Source organism: Oryza sativa, chromosome 3 (assembly GCF_034140825.1).
Source record: "Oryza sativa Japonica Group chromosome 3, ASM3414082v1".
NCBI classification, from domain to species: domain Eukaryota; kingdom Viridiplantae; phylum Streptophyta; class Magnoliopsida; order Poales; family Poaceae; genus Oryza; species Oryza sativa.
The window spans coordinates 12,172,631-12,186,908 of record NC_089037.1 but is presented as its reverse complement, the minus strand read 5'-3'; the positions used below and the strand labels follow the sequence as shown (position 1 = coordinate 12,186,908).

The 14,278-nt window shown below is 46.1% G+C and overlaps 2 protein-coding genes across 3 annotated transcripts; both read right to left on the bottom strand.

Annotated features, from left to right (window-relative positions):
* Positions 1-468: 468 nt before the first annotated feature.
* LOC4332726 (protein PHOSPHATE STARVATION RESPONSE 1-like) lies at positions 469-5,611 on the bottom strand. 2 transcript variants are annotated; one of them, NM_001417661.1, is made up of 8 exons: positions 5,258-5,535; positions 3,545-4,213; positions 2,726-2,927; positions 2,539-2,615; positions 2,411-2,450; positions 2,064-2,115; positions 1,517-1,586; positions 469-1,213 (listed from the first exon to the last, which is right to left on the bottom strand). In NM_001417661.1, the coding sequence occupies exons 2-8, from the start codon at positions 4,061-4,063 to the stop codon at positions 887-889; spliced, it is 1,287 nt and encodes a 428-aa protein (NP_001404590.1). In that variant the 5' UTR covers positions 4,064-4,213; positions 5,258-5,535; the 3' UTR covers positions 469-886. The 2 variants fall into 2 exon arrangements, with proteins under 2 accessions (NP_001404590.1, XP_066164241.1); XM_066308144.1 differs by having other exon boundaries at positions 506-1,213; positions 5,508-5,611.
* Positions 5,612-8,770: 3,159 nt separating this feature from the next.
* LOC4332725 (leucine-rich repeat receptor protein kinase HPCA1) lies at positions 8,771-13,964 on the bottom strand. Its single transcript, XM_015777806.3, has 17 exons — positions 13,432-13,964; positions 13,028-13,154; positions 12,870-12,941; positions 12,691-12,765; positions 12,541-12,612; positions 12,283-12,444; positions 12,115-12,189; positions 11,959-12,030; positions 11,781-11,852; positions 11,611-11,679; positions 11,441-11,515; positions 11,265-11,336; positions 11,040-11,174; positions 10,478-10,953; positions 9,886-10,395; positions 9,554-9,789; positions 8,771-9,465 (listed from the first exon to the last, which is right to left on the bottom strand). The coding sequence occupies exons 1-17, from the start codon at positions 13,544-13,546 to the stop codon at positions 8,953-8,955; spliced, it is 2,928 nt and encodes a 975-aa protein (XP_015633292.1). The 5' UTR covers positions 13,547-13,964; the 3' UTR covers positions 8,771-8,952.
* Positions 13,965-14,278: the final 314 nt, after the last annotated feature.

The following is a 14,278-nucleotide window of genomic DNA, read 5'->3' as shown; positions in this document are numbered from 1 at the left end:
TCGCGATGCTTTCGCTTGAATTGTGAAGGGAAATTTTAAGTATATAGTAGTTGAAAGAAACGCTAGGAAGAGAATTCATTTGTGGATTCCATTACTGCTATATATACCCGCCCCTGATCAATATCCATCATGCTCATGCAACGTACGCACCACCCCCTCCGGCCCTCCCCATCCGAGGGCATCCTCATCAATGGCCGTGCTGACTGCTGTGACTCGAACCACTGGCCGTGGACACATCAACGAGCGCCATGGCGGGTGGGTGCCATTGCACGCTCGTTGGGGCCGTGCCGACAGCCGACACATGCACGGAGATCTCACGCCTTGTTGGAAGCAGCTGAATCATACAGCCGGCTAGGCTATTGCAGTTTTAGTTTGGATTCCTCGAGGAGAAATCACCATAAGACTATTTGACTTGAAAGCTTCAAACAGGTTTAGTTCAACCTTACCACCATTGGTTCATGTACTTCCAAAAAAAAAAAAAAACCATTGGTTCACATTCAAGAGATACCAGTAACTCGGGACATTTCAGTACCTAGCTCAATATCTTCTGAGCTGCAAGGAGGAAGAGGGAGTTCCGTAGCCTTTTACAACTGACTCCCTGAAATAAAAATTGTACCCAGGAAGATGGCTAGATCTCAAATTCTCCTTATTTCATAGTACCGGAGATAAATTTGAGTTATTGCTACTGAATTATAATACAAGCGGACACCAAACAGTTCCCCTTCTCTATTAGGCTTTTTTATGTTCCTTTTAAATAGTTCAGCTCAATAGACTTGGATCAGCACTAGAATTTCAGCCAATATAGATGGAACCATTTTTCTTTTACCAAGTACATGGGCAGAACAGCTATAATCTGAATGCACTCTACATTCAGATGAGTTAACTGTCAAGATTCATGCACTCTACGACGCTTCTCTTGGGGGAGCTCCGATCCATCAGTTGCAATTACTGGGGAATCAGGGGACTCGGTTGCTGCAGTTTTCAGGTTGGCACCTACATTGGTAGAATTTTTAGGGTGGTTGTCTCCTATTCTGTTTGGGTCCAAGGCAGCCTCACTGTCCTTGTCTACAGAATTGCTTGGCTCAGATGGAGTTGCTGTATCTCCAGACGATGGATCCTGCACACTCTGTGTGCTGGATTTACATTGCTTTTCAAACATCTTCTGCAGATATTTCCCTTGTTCTTCAATTCGAAGCTGCAATTTCCTCTGAATCTGCAATAGAGCAATCAAATGTGCTTCAGGTCATGGGAATTTAATTTGAAGTATATGAGCATGTCCTACCCCTATATTATTAAGACCAGTGCAATTGTAGCATGCCACATTCCTGCAGTCACAATTTTGTTCATTGCCACAAACTAGTGTCGAAAGGAACATTTCTGAGTCTCATATTTGTATCCCCAAAAGGGTAGCAATTGTTGCATGCCTCTTTTAGTTTATTAAGGTGCCATTTGCCCATTTGGCATGAGCCTATTTCAACCAAATTTAGAGTCAGTGCACATGCTTTTGAATTAGTACCTCGAGTTGTTCATGAAGGCGCTTCTGAACTTCCATCTGAAGGCGCAGTGCTTCAGTAAGATCCATGCTCCTACATAAGCAAAACAACATAATGCAAGGGTATCTAGTACTGGTGACTGGGAAGAACATGGTGCACTTACTGATCCAACAGAAAAATGAACATGAAATACCACCATTCCCTCAATAATGCATAATGGTAACTCCTAAACATAATTTGAAGTAAAATGGATATATCTTCTATTGTGCTATATGAGCAAACTGTAGATTTGAACCATACTAGTAGGCGAATCCCTACTCTTATTTTGAAACCATGCTAGCAAGTGAATCACAAATATATATGTGCGACCAACTTTTTCTCAAGGCAATTATTTACTTTAGTCGGTAATGCAATCTGCCATCCAGTCATGCCTACGCTCTTGATCTGAACTTTGATGCATGTTGATTTGTAAACCACACAGTACCCTACTTATTAGTTAGCGCCATGTGAAGTGTACCAAAAGTACAATGAAACAGGAGAAGAGACGATGGAATAATAATATCCACTCACGCTTTCAGGTCCAAAGACAACTCATCGGTAGTTTTCCCTTCTTGTGTTTTACCTGCATGATGAGTTAAGAAAAGGTCAGAGTTGTCTTAACAACTCACATAAACTAGAATATGGTTGCATGCGTGCTATTTTGCAACAAGGGATCTTACACTAAGTATTTAATATTTCATCATGAAAATATGCTTTTACAAATAAATTCACAGCCCTTGCCATTATCATGAAAATTGTACTTAAGTTATTGCCATGAAGTTCTAAAAAAAAAGTTATTGCCATGAAAAATGAGTTCCCGTATGTAAGAATATGTATAAATAAAATGCAAGTCAGAGAGGAACCCAATTGATATAAACCTTCTGATAGGTCTGGCTTGTAGCGAGCTGTGCGGTACTTCTGCAGTAAAAATAAGTGCAGATAAAGAAAGTCAAAACTGAAGTCTCCTTTCAGCAAATATGACATTTAGAAAGATTAAAAAAAGAACCTGCAGATGACTCTTAACATGATAGATTGTCAAACCATCAACTTTCATAAGCTTGAGCACACCTTTTGGAGTAGCTTCTGAAGGTTTTTTTTTTTTAAAAAAAAAAAACTATTAGACTATGCCAGAATAGGATTCGTATATATAAGAGAAAACCACTTGAGTGGTATTTACGACACGGAGGACATACTTTCACTACCACCAAGCTTATTTACAGCATGGACAAAAGATTCATGCAATTCCGGGGTCCATCTCATCCGTTGTTTACTTGCAGAGGCATTGCTGTTGTTGGGAGGAGGACTTGTGACAGGACAAATATCGCCACTATGGGATGAAGTTGACTGATTGAAAGCAGGCTGTGATGCAGCAGAATTGGAAGGTTGGGCCATGGACTGTAACAAAAGAGATCCATAAATATTTAGCATTCTGACCAGGGTAGAAACATAAGGAGCGCTATCTATAGCATCAGGGACAAAAAAAATGCGTTAAAGGTAAGATGCAGTATACATTGCTTAGAATTTCCAGGAGCAGCCTATGTCAAGAACATGAACAATTCGTTACAGGATTTTTAACACATTGAATCAAATATTTAATCTACCAACAGCCACAATCTCTTCAAGCCAAGGAACAAGTAATCATTGCTCTTGTACAGGTAATCACTTTAACAAATGACATCTCACACAAGTTTCGAGCATTCAATAAATGAATAGATAAACTAACAAAATGCCCTTGTGTAATAAGGGAAAAAAATACCGCCATGGTTACAGAAGTATGTTGCTGGAAAGGCAAAATTTCTCTAAAATTAATCACGATCATATAAATTAGTAACCGGGTTAGAGTGTAGGCAGATGGTACCACTATTACCAGTAGGATGATGTCAAAATACTCTCAATAGATTATAGTGTTAGAAACTTTCGTCAACATGTTAAAATAAATAGGTGTATTTCTAAACTTCCAGAACACAAGAAAGGGATACAACTTTACTCTTTATGGTATTGCAGTTACATACCTTTGACTGAGAATCAGTAGCTGTTGCATCTAGAATATCTTTCCAGTCATCATTCATTATATCTGCCCACCATTCATTTTGTTTAGCAGCATCAGATGTAACAGTAGAGGAGCCGCTCTGGGTGTGATTATCAGGGACAGTTATAGTATCCATGTAATCTGGCGCGCCACAGGCAGGAGCTGGGAAAAAGGTTGGCACAGTGTGTCCCCCATGGGTATTATTATTACATAAATACTGGAGCATTTCAGCATTCGACGACTGAGAAATAAAGGGAGCAGCCATAAAATGCCCCTCATGGCTAGACACAGAATCAATTGGGTTAGCAGCATATCCTAACATTGCTGAATATGATGATCTGACAACACTGGCTCTTGGGTGCGAAATAGAAGATTGAGTTGCACTCTGGTGCAAAGGCATAGAATCATTTGGCAGTTGCCCTGGCATCAGAATATTCTGGGTATTATGGGATCTTGGGATATCTTTCAAAGATTTCGGTAGAATAGGCAAGGAGGATGACATCTCTCCAGAAATACTTGTTTTGCAACTGCCTCAGATCAAACTTCCCTCACTGCAATTCTGCAAATAGTGCATAAGATTTGCTTCTTTCCCATAAAATAGTTTGAATGCCTTTCTACAGATCAAACTCGCCCAAAATGTTAGTCCATCACTCTGTACATGATTAAGAAATGAAGAGTTAAAGGGGTGAGCTTATTTTGAGGTCATGGAAATAATAGTATAATTGTAAGGAACATATATAGACTGTAAATAATATTTCACACATTTAAGCATGCTGGAACTAATCATGAATAAGCAGCAGTGTTGCTAGTGTCAAGCAGATGACACAAGCAGAAAACAAAAACGGCTAAGCCATGAAATGTACATCTAGGTGTAAACCTTTTGTACACTGATGCACAACAACAAATTTTACACCCCCAATATTTTGACCACTCCAATGGTAGATTACATTGCATAAACCTCATTTATTAGCATTACAAACCGGATACTTTCGGAAAAGTTAAAATGTAATACCTGCGATGCAGGTTCGACTTCTAGCTACATTGCAAAAATGCCGCAAATTCCAGTTCCAAGGTATTATTCAGTTAACATTTTTCTTGAAGCTATAAAGTGATATTTTTCCTGCATAGCAAACCCACATGCAGAACTCTGTGGAACAGGGCGCCATAATGATGGCCTGAATAGTGGTGGCACAACTGGCCCCAACCATCTTTTCCTACTATCAAGCAAATAACTCTTTACCTAAGACTTTTTTGCCACACACACACATGAAATGTGTACTTCTCTATCACGCCTGCACCGATTAACTCACAGTACGGCAACCAATGGTTAAGCACTAGAATATCCTGTTTCTAGGGCGGAAGCAAACCATCACAGCACTACACCACTCCACAGTACTACCTAATAATTCTGCCGTGAAGCTCCCCCGGTTCGTACCCTCACAGAATCAACCCCCCATAATTCCCTGTACCAACACCATCATGTCCGCTCACGAGCATGCGGTACAGCAGCTCCCCCCCACCAAACTCCCACGCCCTACATGTCGCGATCAAAACCCTAAACCAAAAACCCCCTACCCCCAGCTTCTCCCCGGCGGGCACGCGCTCGTCCGCTCCTGTTCCATAGGCTCCAACCGGGGCCGATCGATGGAGACGGCGTGGACTGAGACTAGATTGGATGGGAGGAGAGGAGGCGTACCTGGGGCTGCGGCGGCGCGATCGGCGCGGCGGGGAGCGGCTTGGCTTTTCGGAGGCGACGAGGGAAGTGGGGAGGAGGGGGGGGGGGGAATCTGATTGGGGCGATCGCTTTTTTTTTTCCCCTCGGTGTCGCGACGATGAGGTGAGGGTGAGGAGGGAGAGAGAGAGAGGATGCGGGAATGGAGGAGAGATTGATCGAGATTTCGTTTCGTTGAGGGGAGGGGAGGGATGGGGAGGGGGGGAGAGAGAACCTGGTGCGCGGCCCGGTGAGGCGCACGCGCGCCGCGGACTCCACCATGGGAGGCTTTTCTTGTTCGGCCGTGTGTGCGGCCAACTTGGACGGCTGGGATGGTGGTCCATGGGGACTGGGGAGGGGAGAGAGTGGCAACGTGTGCGCCAGAACTTTGAAGAAAGAAAAGCGGAATAATGATGCAAATTGCGACCAACGGATTAAAAACATGGCTGAAGAAACTTAAACACCCCCTACTTATTATTAGGTTAAGAACACTTTAACAACTACCCAATATAAATATATTTTAGAGTAAATTATATTGTTAGTACACAAACTTGTTAGGTGGGTGTAATTTAGTATATAAACTTGTAAAATACTCGTTCCAGTACACGAACTTATCTAGCTAGTTCGTGCGAACGAGGACCAAAATAACTTGGCAATATTAATTTTACGAAGTTGATATTGATTAGGATGTGACGTGCATACGTGTAGTGAGTATGCATAAGACATGTAATATTTATAAATTTAGTCTCTATTTCATCCTTCATCATTGAAATGATGAATTTCATATGTTTTTAACCCTTATATCAGTGCTCGTTTTTTAATATTTTTCTACTATCACTAAATCCTATTCTATATTTTATTGAATATGATGTCTAATGGTAACTTTCTCTCATGTATGTGTTTACATAGTATCCTAATCAGCCCCTAAATCAATAAGATTAGTCATATAGTGTCCTTTTTAACTTCCACCGCACGCACCATACAAGTTTGTGCACTAAAACAAGCATTTTATAAGTTTGTCCACTAGATTGCACCCACCTGATAAGTTCGTGTACCGACAATGCAAAGAGTAAATTGCATCGGCGGTACACGAACTTGTTAGGTGGGTGCAATCTAGTACATGAACTTGTAAAATGCGGTACACGAACTTATCTTGCGCGTGCGAACTAAGGTCAAAAGGATATTACATGACTAATTTTGTTGATTTAGGTGCTGATCAGGATACTACGTAAACATATAGATAAGAAGGTTGCTACTTAGACATACACCTGTTCAATAAAAAGATAGAATGAGATATAGTGATTATAGAGAAAGAGATAAAATACCGAGCAATGATACATTGGTTAGAAACATACGGAATTTAAGATAAAGTAGAGAACATATTTATAAATATAGCATGTTTTATGCATACTCACTATACGTATGCACGCCACATCTTAATCAACATTAGCTAGGTAAAATTAACCTTGCCAAGCCATTTTGGACCTAGTTCGCACGGATTAGATAAGTTCATGTACCGAAACAAACATTTTACAAGTTCATGTACTAAATTGCACACATCTAACAAGTTTGTGTACCACCAATGCAATTTACTCCATTTTATACATATTGAATGGGTCACCAACTACTCCTAGCTATCAGTACAAGTAGAATGGTTTGCTAATTTCTAGAGAGATGGATGTGCAAGGTGCCACTGTTGGAAAACAGAGTAAGATATATGAATGCTCAATTACCAATCCTATAAGTGAACTACAATCTATTATACTATAATCTTGCGTAATTCGAGACATAGTTTTAGGTTCTTGCAAATATGCTATATGTTGCAGATTAGCCTTTACTTTCCACCGGCTTTTTTTGACATCTTTTGGGGAAATGTATCAAGCGAAAGTATCCAATTGTTGTAGTCATCAAAGAGGTACTCTTTCCTCTTTGATGCATTGATAATGTACATTTGCTTTTCCCAATTCGTCATTTTAACATTGTACACCAATAGGTAGGAAGAAGGATCTATGATCCAAAATTTTGAAAGCTAATGGTACGAACGACAGTCACTATACCATTGTAACATCGTGTGTGTTCTCTTTAATAAAATTGATTCATTTTTAATGGAAAGGATGAATGTGTTTGCACATGGAGGATACAAATGATAGTAATTGCTGCGTGATTTACCACATGATCAGGAGAAACCATAATTCAGGTCATGTTGACCAGGGAAATCAATTCCCGTTCGGAAATGAAAATTTAATAAAATCAGGGTGAATTTGTTCAAAGGTTTGAACATGATTCCGAATTTAGGGTAAATTACTATCTGAATGAAATTTGACCCTAAGCCTCTCCTGATCAGCCATGGTGTTGGACGGTTATGTGTCCATCGGAGTGGTGGGAGTGACGAGGAGGCTGGAGATGCCTGGAATGATGGAACGAACCCTTAAAGCCTAGTATTTTTCTGATTCTGACATCTTTTTTGTTGGGAAATTTTGATAAAAGCACTATGACTTTGTGGTTTTAGCTGTAGGGCACCGCACTAGTGACTTTTGGAGGGAAAACACCCCCAAAAGTTAGATGTTTACTGATGAACACCGCACGTATTAAAGTAATAATTTTCAGTTAAAAATGAGAGAGAAATCGTGTGAAATGTCAGAAATGCCCTTGGGCACACATGTCAGCTCTCCTATCTCTCTCTATCCCCTCCTTCACTTCTTTCTCTATCCCACATGTCAGCGATGTCGGCGCGCAGGTGAGGTCCGGCGGCAGCGGTGACGGGAGGGCGATGGCTCCGGCCGCTGACAACGCCCCTCCCTCCTCACTCCGCGTGGGCGACGGCTCCGGCCAATGGCGCGCCCGGACAGCGATGCCGATCGCCGACGGTGCCCCTCCCTCTTCACTCTGCGCGCTGCAGCCGTCGTCGTCGTCCAGCCGCGCCGCCTCTCCTCCACACGTTGTTGCCACCGCCGAACCTCGCCTGCTGTCTGGCCAACACCACTTGCCGGCGCCGGCGCTCCTCCGCACGCCGCTGGTCGCGTCCGCTCTGCCCTCACCCTCGCCCTCGCCTGTCCACCGTTGTTGCTAACATGTGGGATAGAGAGAGAAGAGATTAGAGGGAGAAGTGTAGGAGAGGATAGAGAGAGAAGAGAGATAGGAGAGTGGGCCCAAGGACATTTCTAACATTTCACACGATTTCTCCTCCTTTTCAACTGGAAATTATTACTTTAATGCGTGCGGTGTCTATCAACAAATATTCAACTTTTGATAGTGTTTTCCTCCAAAAGTCACTTCGTGCGATGTTCTATAGTTAAAACCGCGAAATCACGGTGTGCTGTAGCAAAATTTGCTCTTTTTTTTTTCTGATGACCTACTCTCATGTCATCTCTCTCTGTGAAAAAACTAGAATTGATTGCCCTTTTGATCTTTCGCCACTTTGGTAGCATCCAATATCCATTGATACAGCTAATCTAATACAAGTAAGTAGTAACAGCCAGCAGGGACCAGAGGAGAATATGTTCTTTCGTGGTGCTTCTAACAATATATTAGAAAAATCACCATACAAAATCACTCTTAAAGAGTGTAAATGTACCAATCACATAACATAAAATTTCTTCGCATCTCTACATATTCGATAATCCACTTGCTGAAGAGGAAGAAAAAGATCGACCAAAACAGAATCCCAATCCGGTTATCTTCTACTTCGGTTCGATCTTGGATTGGAAGGAATACCCTCCGCTGTAGTCGAACGAGTCGGTGCTCATGTCCTTGTCCTTCTTCGGGAGAGGATCGTTGTAAGGATGGCGTGGGGCACCCTTGGTGACGTCGAACTCCGTCGCGGACGTCGACGCCGACGTGGAGGCGCTGCTCAGCCCCTCGCTCTGCAGCATCATCTCGATCTCCTTGACGACGTCGCTCATCGACGGCCGCGCGCCGGCCACCTCCTCGACGCACCGGAGCGCCAGCTGGACGAACTTGCTGAATGCGGCCAGGTGGTTGGTGTTCATGATCCTGGCGTCTATCATGTCCTTGATCCCGCAGAACTCGGCGTCGCCGGCGTCGAACGCCCGCTTCACCTCCCGGACGATGTACTTCCCTTTCTCGATCGGCTGCTTGGCGATGATCAGCTCGAGCATCACCACCCCGAAGCTGTACACGTCGCTCTTCTCGGTCAGCTGCTGGGACATGTAGTACTCGGGATCCAGGTAGCCCTGCAAGTATGGAAGAAGGAGAACAACAAATCAGACGAGCCGACGGCGAAGGGTGCAGCATATCGGTCGGCGTGGTGCGCGCGTTTACCAGTGTTCCTTTGACTTGGGTGCTGACGTGGCCCCTCTCGGTGTCGGACACTAGCTTGGAGAGGCCGAAGTCGGCGACCTTGGCCGTGAGGTGCTCGTCCATGAGGATGTTGCTGGACTTGACGTCCCTGTGGATGATGGGCGGGTCGGCGAGCTCGTGGAGGTAGGCCAGCCCACGCGCCGCGCCGAGCGCTACCCGCAGCCGCTTCTTCCAGTCAAGGTGCAGCCCGCTCTTCCCTGCAAAGAAAAAAATCCAACAAGTTCAGGGCGCGTGCCGTGCAAGAACGCGCGGCGCGTCAGGAACGCACGGACAAATGTGGTTTGTGGTTTTACCGGAGAGGCTGTCGCGGAGGGTGCCGGCGGACATGAACTCGTAGACGAGCATCTGCTCGCCCTGCTCGAAGCAGAATCCGACGAGGCCGACGAGGTTCTTGTGGTGGACGCGGGAGAGCAGCTCGATCTCCGTCTTGAACTCGTGCCCGCCCTGCATCGACCCCTGCTGCGCCCTCTTGATGGCGATGAACGTCCCCGTCGGCAGCATCCCCCTGTACACCTTGCCGTACCCTCCGTACCCGAGCTCGTTCGCCTCCGCGAAGTTGTTGGTGCTCCGCTTCAGCTCCTCGTACGAGAACCACCTCGCCCCCTTCAGCCGCGGCGCCCCGCCCCTCTCCTCGCTCCGTTTCCACGACGCGAACGGCCCGCCCAGCTCCTCCCTCGCCTTCTGCGCGCGCCGCCGCTGCACGAGCGCGTACACCGCCGCGCCCACGAGCGCCACCACCAGCACGCCGCATCCGGCCGCGATCCCGATGATGGCACCCTTGCTCCTCGACGACGACCGCTCCTCTGCACACCAACAGGTCAGTTTGAATGGTAACGAGCTGAACAATGTCTGAATCAAATTGATCCATGGGAGTCATGGACTGACCTGGGAAGGGGTAGGGCGAGGCGATGAAGTAGTAAGGGCCAAACTCCTTGGGCGGCTTGAAGGTCTGGTTGCTGAGGTCGAAGCCGATGCGCATGACCTCGGAGCGGTTGAAGTAGGCGGAGCCGGAGGGGAAAAGCTTGACCTGGACCTGCATGTAGGCGTCGGCGTTGAAGAAGGGGTCCTGGAGGAAGACGGAGCCCGGGGTGAGGTCCAGCTTGGTCCACAGCCGGCTCTCCAGCTCCTGGAACGCCGTGCCGTTGGTCACGTCCCCGAAGAACGGCGCCCTGAAGTACATCACCCCCTGGTACGGGTACGCGCACGCGCAGCTCTGCGGGCTCATGCTCTCCCCCACCGCGTTGCACGTCCCCGAGAAGCACTTGACAAGGCTCGTCGAGTACGGCGCCGCCGCGGCGCGCTGCGTCACGTTGCAGTACTGCGTGTTCGGCAGCCGGTCGCACACCGGGTTCCCGGCCAGCCTGATCGATGTACAGGGAGTTAGGCAAGGAGAGGCAGCAGCGAAGGCCACGGCATCATTCGGAGATGGTTGGTTCAATGGACTCACGAAAGGGTGCCGTTGTAGCTGGCGGTGACCGTGACGGAGGAGAGCTGGTTGTCCTTGAGGCTGACGATGCTCAGCTCGCTGCTGATGTACTTGCCCATGTCGAGGGTGCCGTTGAACGCGTTGCCGTCGAGGATCCTGCAGCGAATGGTGAGCGTCACAAGTTGTTGAGGCCATTTTGTCAGGCGGATTACTGCACAGTGAGGCTGGTTTGTTCAGTGAGCTTACACTTGCTGCAACTGTGGGCCGCTGAACAGCCTCATCGGCACCGTGCCGTAAAGCCTCCCGGATTGTATGATCCTTGATGAACAGCATCACAGAGATGATCAGGTCAGGTTTTTTGGTTATGCCACATGTGAGAGCATGTTCTGAAGCTGGAGGCACTGGAGAAGGAGAACACTTACAGAGCTGAGAGCTGTGGCAGCCTCCAAAACCATTGTGGGCTAGGAGAAGGGTCGAACGTGTTGTTGCTCAGATCCCTGTGGTAAAATTGGAGGAGATTTCAAGTCAAACATGATTGATGGTATGTTTAAGTTAGAAGAAGAAATTTTGTGGAGGAGTGCCAGTATCTTACACATAATTGAGTTGGGTCATCTGAGATAGATCAGGCAATGGGCCGGTAAGCTGGTTGTTGGCTAAATTGCTGAAATATGACAATAGCTTGTTTAGTGTGAATATTCCATCTCACATATACAGGTGCACTGGAACTGTCAATGGTATCTATGCAATTCTTGAACAACTTACAGCTCATTTACTTTAGTGAGGTTATTCAGATTCTCTGGAACTGGCCCTGAGAGCGAATTCCTATCAAGCCGGCTGTTCAAACAACAAACAGAGCAGATGAATGTTTTATGTAATCCGACATAACAAAAACTGTTTACGTAGTTTCATGTGAAGCTTTTGTTTGTGGATGGACACTTACACAACTTCAAGTGTAGTAACAAGCCCAAGAGAGTCTGGGATATTACCAGTGAATTTGTTTCCATCAAAAAGCCTGCATCAAAACTCCTAACGTGTTAGTTCACCTTTTTAGCTGAATTGCCAACTGAATCAAAGAAGCAGGAGGTCAGGAACTTACAAATGGATCAGTGTCATCTCAGGACTGAAGAGGGCATCTGGGATTGGACCGGACAATTGGTTCTTGTTGAAGTGGCTGCAGAGAGAACCAGAAACATATGGTCAGTGCTACATTTCATTTAGTATGGCCTCTTGAGGAATAGGAATGAACAAACTTCTTAGGACCTACAAGTGTTTGGTTTTGAAAAGCTTGTCTAAACCCATTCCACCATTTGTCGAGATTGGTAAGGGACCTGACAATTGATTGTCGGCGATGTCGAACCAATAGAGGTTGGAAAGATTGCCCATAGAAGCTGGTATTTTTCCAGAGAACTGATTTGAGTTCAATGCCCTGAAAGACAGATTATGTCAGTCTTCTTCTCCAGACACTAAGTTGCAGAAGTCTCCCAATTGTATGTCTACTAATTCACCAGTGAGTAATTCTCACATGTAAGACAATTTTGGCAGACTCCCTAGCTCATCCGGGATGTTGCCATGGAAACTGCAACCGGCCAGAATCCTACAAAATAGGCAGCACATGAGCATACTAACTTCTTAGATGGCAGAAACCTGAAAGAGAAATACTTTCAGAACTTACAAGGTGGTAAGCTGCTTCAAGTTTCCGATGTTTGGAGTGAGCACGCCGCCAAGATCCTTATTAAATGACATGTCCCTGCATACATGCAGTTCTCTCATGATTCACCGTTGCAGGTCGGAACAACATGAGGTTTCAGAAAAAAAGATCAATCTTGAACAGTGTGCTCTGCTGCTACATACAGGGATTGAAGCTCGGTCAGTTGCCCTATGTCAGCAGCTAGAACTCCCTTGATGCCCATGGTAGAAATTTTACTGAAACAGTCGGGTAGCAGTGGGTAAACGTAAACCTTGTAGTTGGAAACATGCAGAGTTATAGAACAGAGCAGTAGAGCACTTACATGGAGATCACTCTGTTGTTGCTGCATACCACTCCATCCCATGGCGAATCGCTGCATGGGTCGTCAGACTGCCCCCACGTTGGCGGCGCGTTCTGCCACTGATCCATCAACGCGCGGAGAACAGATGCTACAACCAAATCCACGGTTCATTTCATTCTTCAAGATATCACACAATAAGATCATAAATACAGAGCAGCACGAGCTTCATAAACAAGGTTATCCCACTCCTTCAAGATTGGACAATCATGGAGACACGCCTCTGGTGTTCCCTTCCAATCATCGAAGAATATACAGAACATTTGTTCTTTCCCTCCTCAAAATCAATAAATCCAATCGTTCAAGACTGAGAAAACAAAACGATCTTAACACTAGCTGATTAAATGGTTGGGTCATATGGTACTCACTGTCCTGGCTATCCGTCACGGCATGGCTTGCTCGGACGCACACCGAGAGCAGCAGCACGACGCCGAGAACCACCCGTCTCATCCTCGCACAGCCTCCGGGCACCGGTGCCGCCATGCATGCAGACGACACGATGAGCTGCGTGCGAGCTGCTGCTGCTACCAGAGGTGCGGTTTTAGGTCGCCCCGGCCACTCAGGAAAAGGCTATAGCTGTAGCTATAGCTCGGGAGAGAGAGACAGAGACAAAGAACGCGCAAGGCAACTACCAGCACCACAACCGCATCAGCATGATGCGCCTCATGATGGGATGTGCATTCAAGAAGCCAACATGACATGATAAGCTTGGAGGTTAGAGATACACACAGTGGAACAGAGTGTGGTGTGTGTGTGAGAGAGAAAGACGACGACGACGACTTGGCTTGAAAGCAATGCAAGCTCCTGGCCCGGCCGCCTGGGTGGTGTCGTGGTGAGCTCGCGCGCGCGGTGTCCGCGGAAGCCACCGCGCGAGGGGTCAAAAAAAGGAGGAAGAAGACGCTCGCGCGGGCGCCCTCGTCTCATCAACATATCCCTCGTTCCACGGCAAGTCCTCACTCAGATTCCCTGTACCGTGGCAGCGACGTACGTAGACGTGGTGCTAGTGCTAGCCAGATTGAGATCATCTGACGTAAAGTTAGAGGACGTGGTTACTGATACATGATCCTATCGGATCCATATATTAGTGATCATGTCACGGAGAAATTCACGTCGGAGAAGCTGCTTCCATGCTAATTTTGGTGGTGGACTGGTGGTTCCCGGTGTCTAAAGAAAAAAAAGAGAGGAAGAAATGGTTTGTTCCATAGAGGGTTCTTA

Bases quoted from the DNA above. Each gene is read 5' to 3' on its own strand.
- LOC4332726 (XM_066308144.1), bottom strand. From the start codon at position 4,063: ATGTCATCCTCCTTGCCTATTCTACCGAAATCTTTGAAAGATATCCCA. The intron at 2,616-2,725 runs GTATGTCCTCCG...AAAAACCTTCAG, and splicing joins TAAGCTTGGTGGTAGTGAAA to AAGCTACTCCAAAAGGTGTG. The intron at 2,116-2,410 runs GTTTATATCAAT...CTCATCATGCAG, and splicing joins CAAGCCAGACCTATCAGAAG to GTAAAACACAAGAAGGGAAA.
- LOC4332725 (XM_015777806.3), bottom strand. From the start codon at position 13,546: ATGGCGGCACCGGTGCCCGGAGGCTGTGCGAGGATGAGACGGGTGGTT. The intron at 12,613-12,690 runs GTAAGTTCTGAA...CCTATTTTGTAG, and splicing joins TTGAAGCAGCTTACCACCTT to GATTCTGGCCGGTTGCAGTT. The intron at 11,853-11,958 runs GTAAGTGTCCAT...TTGTTTGAACAG, and splicing joins GTTACTACACTTGAAGTTGT to CCGGCTTGATAGGAATTCGC.